Here is a 14,376-nt window from a genome sequence, read left to right as displayed (position 1 = left end):
ACTTAGCCTATCCCAAGAAATTTGAATGAAAGAGTCTCATCAACATTTAGAAGGACACCAGCTTTCTTCTTGTTCCACAGCCAGATGTATCCAGAGGCTTAGTTGTAACTGACTGGTGTCCATTCTATGGATTAGATATTTCAAATGCTGTTCCCATTCATATGAGCAGAGTACATGATTCAAGTATATAATTCATCACCTTAGCTGGCTACCAAGAATTCTATCATAGTATGTTTTAGAAAAGATTGGAAAATTTTAAATCTCAAATTGCCCAAACTAACAGTATTGAAGAAACTATGCCAAATAATTATTTTAAAGTGGAAAATACCTGGGTGCTATGGTGCACACTTGTGAATTCAACTAAGAATCAAATGATCAAAAGTAAAAACAAGTAGCACATATCTGTAATCCCAGCAACTTAGAAAACGGACACAGGAGGATCACAAGTTCTAGACCAATCTGGGCAGGAGGAGGAGGAAGAGGAGGAGGAGCAGCAGCAGCAGCAGAAGCAGAAGAAGCAGAAGAAGAAGCAGCAGAAGAAGCAGAAGCAGAAGAAGCAGAAGCAGAAGAAGCAGAAGCAGCAGCAGAAGAAACAAAGCAGAAGCAGCAGAAGAAGAAGCGGCAGAAGAAGCAGAAGCAGAAGAAGCAGAAACAGCAGAAGAAGAAACAGAAGCAGAAGCAGCAGAAGAAGAAACAGAAGCAGAAGCAGAAGAAGCAGAAGCAGCAGAAGCAGAAGAAGCAACAGCAGAAGAAGAAGCAGAAGAAGCAGAAGCAGAAGCAGCAAAAGAAGCAGCAGAAGCAGCAGAAGCAGAAGAAGCAACAGCAGAAGAAGAAGCAGAAGAAGCAGAAGCAGAAACAGCCGAAGAAGAAACAGAAGCAGAAGCAGAAACAGCCGAAGAAGAAACAGAAGCAGAAGCAGCAGAAGAAGTAGCAGAAGCAGAAGCAGATGCAGAAGCAGAATAAGCAAAAGCAGAAGCAGAAGAAGCAGAAGCAGAAGAAGAAGAAGCGGAAGAAGCAGAAGCAGAAGAAGAAGCAGAAGCGGAAGAAGCAGAAGCAGAAGCAGAAGAAGAAGCAGAAACGGAAGAAGAAGCAGAAGAAGAAGAAGGAGAAGAAGGAGAAGGAGAAGCAGCAGCAGCAGAAGAAGAAGTGGAAAAAGAAGAAGGAGAAGGAGAAGGAGAAGGAGAGGAAGAGGAGGAAGAGGAAGAGGAAGAGGAAGAGGAAGAAGAGGAGGAGGAAGAAGAGGAAGAAGAAGAAAGAAGAAGAAGAGGAGGAGGAGGAAGAAGAAGAGGAGGAGGGGAGGAGGAAGAGGAGGAGGAGGAGGAAGAAGGAGAAGAAGAAAGAAGAAAGAAGAAGAGGAAGAGGAAGAGACTGGAGATGTAGCTCAGTGAAACAGTACTTCTGGGTTCAATCCCCAGGGCCAAAACCAAACCAAACACCCCCCTCCCGCCAAAAAAAAACCCACACATTGAGATTTACTTTCAATATTCTAGGAAGTACCAACTTGTGGGGGATTTAATTTTCCTTGTCATCAAAGTGTTAAATACGGATCAGATTTGACAGTTCAGCAACCTCCTGTCTGACTTGGTGAATAGGACATTTTCCTTGATTGTATGTCTGTGTTTAACTTGTGTAGTTAACTTGGCACCCCAAGGTTGGGGTTGGGACCTTCACCTTCAGCTCACTTATGTTTTTGCCTAAGCATTCATGCTCAGTTTTTAACAAGTCTGACACATCTTGATGTCAGGAAGCCTCTTTGTTTTTCTGCCCATAAAATGCAGAACTGAGACTGGGTGTTGTTCTAGCTTATAGAAAATGGTTTGTGACTCTTTGAGATTTCTGTGGGCATTGACCATAGTCTCTTTTTTTCCCTGTTCGTTTGTAATATAACCAAATTAGTGAAGCACATACAGGAAGATGGAGTAGGGGGAGAACTGACACATCACTCAACTCTTGCAAAACTATTTCCATAAAAGTGGCCATTAGGAGACTGACTTAATTTGCTTTTGACTACTCTGACCAAAATATCTGCAAGAACCACTTAAAGGAAGAGAAAGTTTACTTTGGCACATGGTCTCAGAGGTTTAGTCCATGGTGGGATGCCTCCATTAATATGGACCCAAGAGAGCACACCATGACAGAAGTGCATGGCAGAGGAAGCTACTCAGGACATGTTGACCAAGAAGCAGAGAGAAGGAAAAGGGCCACAGGGAAAAACAGCCCTTCGAAGGCACACACCACCAGTGACACAACTTCTCTACCCACGCCCCACCTCCCTAGTTACCACCCAGCCAGTCCATTCAAACTCAGATGGACTGATTAGATCACAACTCTCACCATCCAGTCCTTTTATATCTGAATATTCCTGCATTAACACAGGAGCTTTGGGGGAACACCTCAGATCCAAATCATTACAAAAACATGGCCCCGAACACTTATTATGGAGGAATGAGACAGATTCTTGACACCCGCAGATGCCTCCTCTAATCATATTCCTGTGGGTTTAACACAGTTTTTTATTGTTGTGTTTGTTGTTTTGTTTTGCTGTTCTGGGGTTGGAACCCAGAGCCTTGGGCATGCTAGGCGAGTGCTTCGCCACTGAGCTGTACCCTAACCCTACCACAGATGGCTTCATTCCCCACCATTCTCTGGGTGAACACTGGCCAAAAATTTGGTAATTAACAGTTACTAAAGCAACTTGCACATCCTCTCCTCCTGCAACCAGACACAGACTGCTCTTGAGAATCGTGTTCAGGTTTACTCAGGATTCTGCAACAACCCTAGAGGTTGAAAACCCCTTATTAACCTGCACCAATTCTAAGTTCCTGACTTCAGGAGGAGGCTGGCTATACCTGGGGCTAGTTTTAGGCCCAGAAAAATCAAGGCTATTGAAGTGAGCTCCCTCAGCCACCAACCCCTAAATACAGCAACTCGTATGATGGCACCCCCTCCTTCCTTTTCCTCCAGCACTGAAGGAAGAGGTGTCCCTCCCTTCCAAGGCCAGTCTCTCCCCTTTCTTAATGTATCCCTTCTTTCCTCAGGTGTGTTTCTCCATCATCTAGTAATTCTTGGTACTTTTAATATGTTTCTCCAAACAAATCTGAAAACACATTCAGAGTCTCTCCATTTATTAAAAAAAAAAATAGCATCCCTCAGTCTACAGACTCTTGGAGTGAATTACAAGCTGCTAATCCAACGGATTCTCTGGGCTTCACCTCACTTGACCTCTTGTAGTATTTGACCCAACTGAGCCCTTCTTTGTGGACTCGTCTTTTCCCTCAGCTCCCAATACCCTTCCCTCTCAGTTGTCCTGCTACTTCTCCAAACTGTCCTTTAGTAATTCTTCGTGTTGTTCTTCTTCTGTCTTCCCCTAAGATATGGGAGTTTCCCAAGACCTTGCTGCTGGCCTTCCTTTCTTCCTTGCTCACTGGCAATCTCATCCAGTTTCATGGATGAGGTTTCCATCTTCATGTCAAAGGTTTTCACATATTTAGACCCAGATCAGCCAAGAGCCAGGAGAAAATTCCATCTGGATCACCTATAGGCATGTCAATCTGAGAGTTTGTTTGTGTAAGCACAGCTACTCATATACCCTTGACTGAAGGACAGTCCTCCTCTATTGGGGAAGGTTGTCCTCTTAGACTGAGCCTGAAGCTTTGGAAGCAATGAGGAAGGAAGGGGACAGCCATCTAGTCAGCCAGATCAGCTGAATCAATCCAGGCAATTAATGGAGTGACAGATGTTTTAGCCAGATCTCCTCATATCTAGGCATGTCAACCTGAAAATGTCAAAAAAACAAAATTTCCTCCCTTACCCACCCCAGACAAGCTCCAGCATTATGTCCAAGTCACTACAGCAAAAATCTTACCAACCAGACAGATGGATTAATCGTTTTTACATCAATACTTCATGTGTAATTTTGTCATGGTAACTTTAATATTTTATTATGGATTTCTTTTTTTCATTTATATATCTGTCTATAAATACTTAATATAATTCAGAAACAGTTTTATTTCCCTTTTGGAAAAGTGGGTACCACAGTGGTGAAAACCGTAGGCTCTAGAGTTGTCCTGTCTGGGGTGGTATTCTAGCTCCCCACTTTAATAAGCAATATTAGACAAGTCATTTAATTCTTGATGCCTTAGTTCCCTCATTTATAAAATGGATAAAATAACAGTACCAGCACATGTGGTAATTGTAAGAATTCAATGATTTGAGCTATAAAGCTGGCATTCTTAGATTAGCTTATCTTTGGGAGATAGTTTTATTTATTTTTAGTTACCAAAAATTTCTAGGTGGGCATGGGGAGGAGACTCCTGTGATCCCAGTGACTTAGGATAGCAAGTTTGAACCCCCAGTACCAAAAAGAAAAAAAAATGCTTTTCTTTTATTTTCAGCACTTAATTTCCTGTCTGGCACATGGAGAGCTATCAATTAATGCAGAATAAATGAATAAGTGATGAAAAAAATGTTACAGAATCAGCTTACACCATGAAGATGTTTGTTTCTCTGGTTCCACCTGTTGCAAGACAGTGCAGCTAAATATAGTTCTCCCATGTCATCTCCAACCCTGGCTTGACTGCAGAGCACAGCAGACTAGGAATAGAGCATACTGGGCTTGAACAGAAGCCTGATCTGGGGCATACTGTGCTCCTTCCAGACTCTGCAGACCTTTAAAACGTGCTTATAGTGTGGTGTCTTACTCCAGTTACATGGGGAAAACAAAAGAGATGTTTTCCTAACTTACTCATAACCAAAGTTACATTAGCATTTTTTAAAGAATTTTTTTACCTTTATTTTCTTTCTTTTTATGTGACGCTGGGGATTGAATCCAGTGCTTCAAACGCACTAGGGAAACGCTCTACCACTTTGCTACAACACCAGCCTCTACATTAGCATATTTTGAAGTTAGTTTTCAACAAGGTTCTACTGGTTTAACTGGGCACAGAGGCACATACCAATAATCCCAGAGATTTGAAAGGTTAAGGCAGGAGGATCACAAATCCGAAGCCAACCTCAGCAATTTAGCAAGACCCTGTCTCAAAATAAAGATTGAAAAAGGACATGGGATTTAGCTCAGTGGTAGAGAATCCCTATGTTCAATCCCTAGTACCAAGAAAAAAAAAACAGTTCTACCTGGCTGAGGGTAGGTTCCCTTGACTCAGGAAAGCCCTAACTAGAACCAGAAAGCAGAAGTTAATCCATGCTGAAGAGGGAATGATCATGTGTGAAATGTATATGAATCCATCAATGTGGTCCATAACTACAATGAAAACATTTTCTATAATTGGAATGTCTCTCACAGGGGGATTTGAGGGTGACCTTACTGCAATGTCTGTAACCAAAGATACAGATTTAGTAGTAACCTGGTAGATGTAGTTAAAAAGTCTGGATTTGAGACTTAGATCGATAGATCCTCAGCATACAAGTCAAACACTCTTAGGAAAAATTACTTAACCTCTGTGCACCTTAGTTAATGTGCAGAATGATAGCAATACTAACTTCAGCTGTTCAGATTAACTAGTGCATGCAAAGCACTCACTGTGCTGTCAACAGTAGCTATCACTGTTGCTTATCGCCCGGACTGCCCTGTTTGTTTCTAACCCTCCACAGGTGCGGTGCTACCCCTGGCATTGGGTTTGGCCATCACTGCTCTGCTGCTTCTCATGGTTGCTTGCCGGCTGCGCCTGGTGAAACAGAAACTGAAGAAAGCTCGTCCCATTACATCTGAGGAATCTGATTACCTCATAAATGGGATGTATCTGTAGCAAATGTAAGCACTTAGGGGAAGAATGTGTTTCATGTACAATTTATTCTTTTATTAGGTTCTAGTATTTACAGCCTCTTTTGTTTTTAATTGGCAAATCACAAACCTTTATTTACTATAGAAAGATTGTCCTTAAGTACATGAAATATTTCAATAGAGAGAAATTCATGTGATTAAAGACTTTTACAGATCTAATTCTGATTTACTAAATTGTCCCTAGAAATAGAAATTTGTAGTCAGCTGAGGCAGTTTTGTCAGTATCCCCAAAGATGGCCTCAGAGTGGTGGCATTCACCCTTAGCTTTTGAGATGTGGCCCACTGGGCCCTGATAGTACTGGGTCACTTTAGGTATAGCTTCCTGTGGCGCTAGTCTTCTTTAATCTCCAATGCCCCATTTTTCTTTTACTCTGAAAAACATGTTCCTTAGGATGGATTTCAAGGAAGTTTATACTCTCAATGAAATGTTACCTATGGCAGATATATATACAATTTACAAATCTTTAGAACAGATGAAGCCTGAGGAGAGAAGAAGGTGGGTTCTTCCCAATGCCTTTGACATCATGTCATGTAGTTGGGGGCCTCCTTAGGCTGATCTTCAGAGGGGGGGGGGGGGGAAAGCTAGACTTTGGATTAAAAACACCTCTAAGATGGTTACGAAGTGAGATAGGAAATCAAGGTGGAAGTAATTCTGGTGGCCAAAAAAATTAACAGAAACTTAACCGAGGACAACTCTAAACATTGTGTACAAAGTATTTTTATCAGCAGGTGGATAATTAATACTTTGTGATTTCTGCTCACCACTGTTCCATGGTCCAGCGCAGCAGCCCATTCATACAGTCACCAGTTTTCAAGATGAGTATTTTTTGATGAAAGAAAAATAGCAGGATGTTAAATGGATTTTGGGGTACAGCTTTTATAAAAATGTCACTATGTTTAAGTGACAGCAGGTTATTTGATCTAATGGAACAAGCCAGGTTTTTTTCTTCCATTTTGAAAATGCTATCCCATATTATTATGATGTCAGTCAGCTAGGGCCAGGCTCATGTGTTCCAGAGTAGAAAGCAGTGTTGCACAAATTCATCCTTAGAGAAAACTGGCATTCTATCTTTCCTTTCTAAATCTGTAGATATTTAAAGACAAATTATTTCATACACATTAATGCCAGGATTAGATACACTCTAGAATAATTATCCCACTGAGAGGAATGTGTGATGCAGTGCCTGTCTATGCAGTGCCTGTTCCTATATATATATATATATATATATATATATATATATTTTACCATAAAAGACAAATCTTTTAAAACACTTGAAAAATACTCTAGAGTCTAGTAGTTTATTTTTAGACTATCTAAAGTAGGTGGTTCCTTTAGCAAAGGACTTAATTTGGGTGGGAAATATATCAAAACACATTAGCAAGTGGAAAGATCTAGAAAAACCAATAATCATTTTTGTTTCCTGAGAAACTCATGTTTTTGTGGAATGTTTAGAGTTGAGCAATGATTTAAATTTCAGTGGCAGTTTAAGAGAAATGGACTGTGTGAATGAATTTAATATGTGTGTACTCCCTGTGATGCTGTGCAGTGTCTTTATACAGAAAGATGTCACCTATAGCCATACCCAATAAAACTGATAACGCATGCCATCTATCACCAAACCTTTTATACATGTAGAAATTAATAATTTAGGATCGATATAGTACTGATTTACTTAAGATGTCCCATAATGTCCCATATTACGTAAACAATATTCCTTTAATAAATTGTATTTTATTCTTAAGCCTTTTGAAAATCATTTATTATAGTCTGTAAGTTGCTATAATGTTTGGGTTTAATCATTCCAACCCCATTTTACAAAAAGGGAAATTGAGGGTTGGAGAAAAGTGACTTGCTTAAAGTCATATAAAGTATTTGGGGTTTAGTACAAAGTATTTTTATCAACAGATGGACTGAATAGGACTTTTTAAAGTCACCTTACCTGTGATTATCTGATTGAAGGAGTTCTGCATTTAAGATAATTCAAAAATAATTTTAAAGGGAAAGAAGATGTCTACAATTTACTTCTCACACCATGTCCCTATATTTCACATCTTGTTTCCTAAGGCCCACTGAAACCATCTTCCTAAAAAACTTGAAATTTACTTTGTCTTCATGCTCAATACAAGTAGACAACAGTTACTTCTCCAGCCTTCCAAAAGCATTTATGTGTTTAATGTCACCTGAGTACCAAATATGTTCTTTTCCATAGAAAGACAAGAGAATTTCTTCATCTTTCTCTGACTCTGAAACCTGGGATTTGGCCCCACAATCCCCCATCATGTGTATCAACACCCTCTTTCAGTCACTGATGGCTGTTTTGTTTAGTATATTTTCCATCAACCCAGAGATGCACATTTCCATCCATCCCTCAGTTTGGCTGTTCAGACCTTGTTGATGACTTTAACTCAATCTCCTATGGAAACTCACCTACCACACAGAAGCATGTGCCTAGAATACAAGCAGCCCTACCTTCAGATCCTCCCTAAACATATCAATTACATTCCTTAATGATGTGTTCCTTAACACAAGAATCTGAGCCTGAGCTGCTGTAATTTGGGGTCACTGTTAAATTACATCATCCCCAATTTCACATTTTGTTTTGGGGATTATACCACTTTCTTCCTAGCAGAACTGCTCTAATAATTTGTTTTCTACAGCTTTTTTTGTTTTTTGTATTAAAGTTGAATGAGAATTTCTGACAAAGAACGGCCAAGCCAAATAAAGAGGAAAAGCTTAGTATGTCATTCATAGATGTCCTCATCTCACTGGCTTTTTAAACATGTTGTGAACTTCTTGGCTCCTGGCCCCATTTTCCTAGCTCTTTTGCCCTAGTGAAATGTACATTCTTCAGATAAAGAGAATATTTTAAGTTATAGCTACTTCAGTGGCTAAATATGAAACCGCCAATTATTGAAAATAAGGTTAGATGTCTTCATGAATGGATTGAATGGTTAGAATCGAGCCTTCTATATTTATTTAGGTATCAGCGTGTTTTCGTTCCTTTTTTTTTTTTAAAGAGAGTGGGGGGGGAGAGAGAGAGAGAGAGAGAGAGAGAGAGAGAGAGAGAGAGAGAGAGAGAGAGAGTGTTAGTTTTTAATATTTATTTTTTTTAGTTCTCGGCGGACACAACATCTTTGTTGGTATGTGGTGCTGAGGATCGAACCCGGGTTGCACGCATGCCAGGCGAAGGCGCTACCGCTTGAGCCACATCCCCAGCCCTCGTTCCTACTTATTTTAATTCTTGAATCATATCAGTTTTTTATTCTTGTATGTCATAAATGCAAAAACACATGAAAGAAAGAAACATTATTTCACTTAAGCATCTTCTTATAAAGTTATATTAAATTTAGGAAATGTCTCAAAATAATTTAATGGAAAGGTAACATTTACCAAAAAAAAAAAAAAATAGAAAGTTTGAATACAAAGGTCTTTTAAAAAAGTGTCTTCTGGGGCTGGGGATGTGGCTCAAGCTGTAGCGCGCTCGCCTGGCATGCGTGCGGCCCGGGTTCTATCCTCAGCACCACATACCAACAAAGATGTTGTGTCCGCCGAGAACTGAAAATAAATATTAAAAATTCTTTCTCTCCCCCCCCCCCCACTCTCTCTTTAAAAAAAAAAAGTGTTTTCTTTGGGACTGGGGTGTAGCAGAGTATAGCATGTGTACATACACATGACTAAAGATCCAATGATTCAAATAAATCAAAAAGTGTTGTTCTTAACATTTAAAGAACAGTTCCACAGGTGAAACTAGGGACTCAGAAAACTATCTGTCTCTAAATGTACTTATTATTCAGAGGTTTGTGTACTGAAGAATAAAGAAATCAGAACTATGGACTATCCAGTCTGAGGGCACTTTTTTTTTTTTTTTTTTGGCTAGTATCCATAGATGACTCAGCAAGTCTGACCTTTGCTCAAATCCCCACCTGTGCTTTCCTGGCTTGCTTTATCTGTGTCCCACCTCCTAATTGCTCACAGGGGCCAAGGTCCTAAAGAAATAAGAGCTCTTTTCCCCAGAAAATATCTTTTTTCAAAACCAATTTCAAGCTGATATAAGTGTTCACATGTGCAGTCTCTTTGATTTAAAATGTAATTTCTAGGCAAAATCCTGATGAGATAGTTACAATGGGGAGAAAAATCCTACATAAACAAATAGTGGCAGCAAATCATTTTATGTGATGTGATCCACAAAGTATTCAGGGTATGGAAATTCAAACCCAAAGGTCCCCATGTACCCCATGCCCCTGGACTGCTGCCCTCTCACACAATGTCTTCAGCACTGCCATTAACTGACCTTTGGACAAAAAGTGGTTTCCTGTGATCCCCATCCTACTGGGATACCACTAAAGTGAGAATGAATCCTTCAAATGAAGCGGTCCCTGAGTGTCCTCTCATGTTGAAAGAGAAGGAAGGGAGGGAACAAGGTGAAAGGGTAAAGTTTCTAAGCTGGAAAGCTTGAATTAAAATGTAAAAGATTAGGTAGTATTAAGTTCCTCTGTTACACCCAGATTCCTGATAGTTAAGACAACGCCCTACTGGCCATTCAGCCTAGGGCCCTGTGCAGTTTGTCACAGGGCCCGAACCAATCAGTTTGAATGTGTACCCAGTTTAGAAGTGACCAATCACCCCTGCCCAGCCTGTTCCCGCCAATGAATGGACTAATCATGTATCAGAGTTGTTGTTCAATTTTCCCGCGCCTCATGATGATTTGTTCTGATGTATGCAAAGCCCCCCACCCTCTCCAAAAAGTGTACTTAAGCTCTGCTTGACCTCTGCTCTGGGCTCTGGGCTGCTCTCCCTTCTTGAGTGAGCACAGAGCCCCAGCGCGCTGGAACGGATCCCTAATAAATCCCCCTTGCCATTGCATGGAGCTAGTCTCGTGTGGTCTCTCCTCCGACGCTTCGCCGGACCCTTACAACATTTATTGACTTTTTATTACAAAGGGAAGGAGAGAAAAAATCGCAGACTCTCAGGGATTCACTAGCTCAGCACAGCACCATGAATGCAGTGATAATTTTCTCTCCCACCAAGCAAGGGGACACTTCATAAAGAGTCCTGGCCCAAACACAAAGTCAGTTAAAAAAAATGAAGCCCAAGGGGGGAAACCAACAACTACCATTGTAGTAATGAGAGTATAAGAATAATAAGAAAATTATTGGACTTGATTTCTTTTTATTTTATTACAATATACAAACACAAACTTTCTTGAGCCAGTTTTCTTCAAGAGGGATTCTTTCACTGGCACTCTATTTGAGCCATCCTTTAATGTATAGCAGGGACAAAACACTGTTACCTTTCTGAAAAATGCTCTAAGAAATCCAGAGACAAGTGAAATTCAATCAGAACTCACTTGTTTTACTGAATATAGTTCAAGGACAGAGTGAGCTGCAGAATAATAATGAATTATATGCCTCAAGAATTTTAGCACTTACCTAAAATAAGTTATTGGTCCACTGAACCACACTTAGAGCTTTATTTTTAAAACTTCCCATATTTATTATTCATTTTTAATATTAGTTACCATATTCATATGAGTTCTTTGAGTGGCATGCCAAACTACTGGAAAATTTGTTAACATTTAATTGAAAACCAAAAAATGCTTACCTTTCTAATAAGATAAACAAAAAAGGAGTTATTTCCTGGCTAATAATCACATACCAAGAATAGCTTAGAAGAATTCATGACAATTCATTTATTACAAAAGAAAATCCTATTTTAGAATCATTGCATTTTTAAGATGCTTTAATATAGGTACATTGTAGCCAATTTAAAAAGTTTCATTGCCTTTTTAAATTTTAAACAATGACATTTTCTAGAATTAGGGCAATGGGATTTTGAATATTTGCATGAACAATAGTAATAAATTATTTTCCTCCACATGTCATTTTCTTCTGGGAAAGAGTTAAAACCCTCAATAGAAACTCATGCTTTTAATTACTTTTTTTTTTTTTGTACTGAGGATTGAACTCATGAGTGCTTTACCACTGAGCCACATCCCAGTCCTTTTTCTATTTCTTACTTACAGACAGCATCTCACTAAGTTTGGTAGAGCCTCGCTAAGTTGCTGAGGTTGACATTAAACTTGTGACCCTCCTGCCTAAGCCAACCAAGTCACTAGGATTGCAAGTGTGTGCCACTGCACCCAGTTAATTATTACATAAGTTTTGGCAGTGAATTTTGTCTTTAATAAGGTTAGAAAAATAGACAAAATTTTGTTTCAACATCTCATTAGACTGGAACTTTTTGAAATATTTTCATTGTTGCCCTCCACAATATATCATTTTTATTAAGGAAAAATAAAATGCCAAATTATGACTAAAGATTAAGGAGACATTTCTTATATGTTGACTACATACATATATAATTCAGCTCTCTTAAAGAAAAAAGTTCTAAGACCTAGTTAAAATCTACTACTCCCATGGCTACCTATTTAGTAATACTCCCTCAAAATTCATCCTATTTATTCAACACCATGAAATTTTAATTCTTAAAAGTGCAAAGTCCAAGATGCTTGAACAATGCTTAAATGCACTGGTCTGTACCATCTGGGTAGCAGTTTTGTCTTATCATACTTATAAACTGTCTCTGCAATTAGACTGCAGACTTCTTGATAGTAAGGGTCTTTTTCTATCCCCAAAACCTAACATAGAAATTTATATAGAATAAAATGTAGGTATAATGGATATGATATAGACTAGCAAACACCTCACGTAACACTGAGTCCTGGACGTGAAGGTTTCCATAGCCAAGGGCTTAGAAGTGACAGACAACAGTAAACTGAAGACAATGGTAAAATTAAATTTTGGGGCATCAAATAATGCTAGATTCCTTGTCCAAAGCCTTAGTCAAGAGGAGACACTTGTGAAAAGATGTATGAATGATTTTTTAAAAGCCATTTTTAAAGCAGTAATAAACATTTTAAGAGTAGGGAAGAGTGAGTCACATGCTCACTCAGGATCTCCTTGGCAAAAGTATGCACACTTTACACACAGGAGGGCACTGCTGGACATTCTGGTTCTGCTCATTCTAGAGCTTGTAATAGTTTCTCAAGTTCTAGAACACTAAGAAAACCAAGATCTTATAAAATCTATAAAACTACAACATGTAAACAAGATCCCCAAAAGCCAGCATTTTCTTAGAAACACATTTCATAGGCACTATATTAATAAATCTATATATGAGAGGTGGGTTTTAGTACGTTTACCCTCCATTGTATTCTTCCCTGACAATTAAGTCAATTCATTCACCCACTCACTGATTTGGCATTTATTTTCTAAATACTGCAAGATGAGCCCTGGGTTAGACCATCAGAGAGAAATGGTGAATGCAATGTGGTTCTTGCCCTAAAGAAATGTAGTCACATTCCACAATGTTTACCTATTTACCTATTCCGATTTCACAAATCAGAGAAGCAATTTTTCCTTCATGGTCTCAATCAACATTCTGGATCTTGTAGACCTAAAGTTCTCCCTTCTAGAGTCAAACACCACCAATGCCTCTTTTGCTTTTAACTTTATTTGGCAAAGCAGCACTGCATAAGCTGTGCAGAATCCAGCACACAGCTTACACAGCATGTTAGATTCATATACATTATCAGCAGCAAACTAGAAACAGAAAAAACAATACTGAACTACAAGTCTCCTATTGGTTTTAGAGAGAGAGGGAGAGGGAGATGGGGAGAGGAGAGAAAGGGTGGGGGGAACTATGTCAGTTATGTCCAATCTGAACAACTGAGTGCTGATAGGACATTACCTGCCATCTTCTTAAGTTTCAGTATTTACAATGCCTGGTTTTAAGGTAACAAAGCAGCTGATTGTATCTACAACATGCTATTCTATGATACCACATCAAAAGCTTTAAAAAGAAAGCTCATCTCTATTTTCTTAGTAGTCTCTAATAGACATCCAAATACCAAGAATCTTAACTTGTGAATGGTGGTGTTATCTGATGCACAAAAGAAATCTCACAAATTAATATCAGAATAGAATTAAGTGTCCAAGAAAGGAAAATTCACTCCTCAAAATCAATTCACAAACTAACTGTTTCATTTTGCAGAAACCCTTCTTTTAATATTTTAAAGTAAAACGTGGGCATGTTAAAGTAATAACACACAGATTTATACTTTGTATCCTTCCTCTACCATTTGGCTCTGTGCCTCTTTGAAGAATTAGAAGACCCTACAAAACCACAAATTTCATGCTGAAAATAACAGTGTAACAAAGTCCAAAACAAGCTGTGATGCTATTGGTTTTCAAAAAGCTTTAAGGACTGAGATGAGCGATCCACTGCCAATATTATAGACTGGTCAAGCTGATGTTGCTTTACAGCTCATCCCTAGGGGGAGAAAAGAGAACAAAAATGGTTAAGTACAAGTCACATACTATAAAATTTGGCTTTCTAATAGTTTAGATACAACACTCAAGTCAGCAAAAATGCACCGATCCCCAAGCAATGTAGTAAAAGAAATAAAAGCACAAACACACCCAAGTCAAAGCAAAAATGGAAGTCAGTCATTTCAAACATCTTTCATGCTACTCCAAAATGAAGTACAAAGCCTAAAGAGCCTGAGTTCTTTATC

At 39.0% G+C, this 14,376-nt stretch overlaps 2 protein-coding genes across 5 annotated transcripts in view; one reads left to right on the top strand and one right to left on the bottom strand.

The window, feature by feature from the left end:
* LRP11 (LDL receptor related protein 11) overlaps nucleotides 1-6,368 on the top strand; it is a 42,613-nt gene extending 36,245 nt beyond the window's left edge. For both annotated transcript variants that reach the window (XM_081296024.1, XM_081296023.1), the window contains one exon: nucleotides 5,611-6,368. In XM_081296024.1, coding sequence (XP_081152150.1) covers nucleotides 5,611-5,691 — 81 coding nt within the window. In that variant the 3' untranslated portion in view covers nucleotides 5,692-6,368. The remainder of the gene's footprint in view (nucleotides 1-5,610) is intronic.
* Nucleotides 6,369-11,801: 5,433 nt separating this feature from the next.
* PCMT1 (protein-L-isoaspartate (D-aspartate) O-methyltransferase) overlaps nucleotides 11,802-14,376 on the bottom strand; it is a gene marked incomplete at its 3' end in the record, with an annotated part of 43,993 nt that continues 41,418 nt past the window's right edge. For all 3 annotated transcript variants that reach the window (XR_014022010.1, XM_081294513.1, XM_081294514.1), the window contains one exon: nucleotides 11,802-14,132. Coding sequence is in view for 1 of the 3 variants with exons in the window: in XM_081294513.1 (XP_081150639.1) it covers nucleotides 14,120-14,132 (13 nt within the window). The remainder of the gene's footprint in view (nucleotides 14,133-14,376) is intronic.

Source organism: Spermophilus citellus (assembly GCF_964194105.1).
Source record: "Spermophilus citellus genome assembly, chromosome: 5".
Classification (NCBI taxonomy): Eukaryota; Metazoa; Chordata; class Mammalia; order Rodentia; family Sciuridae; genus Spermophilus; species Spermophilus citellus.
The sequence above is the reverse complement of the archived record's forward strand: the minus strand, read 5'-3'. Positions and strand labels throughout refer to the sequence as shown.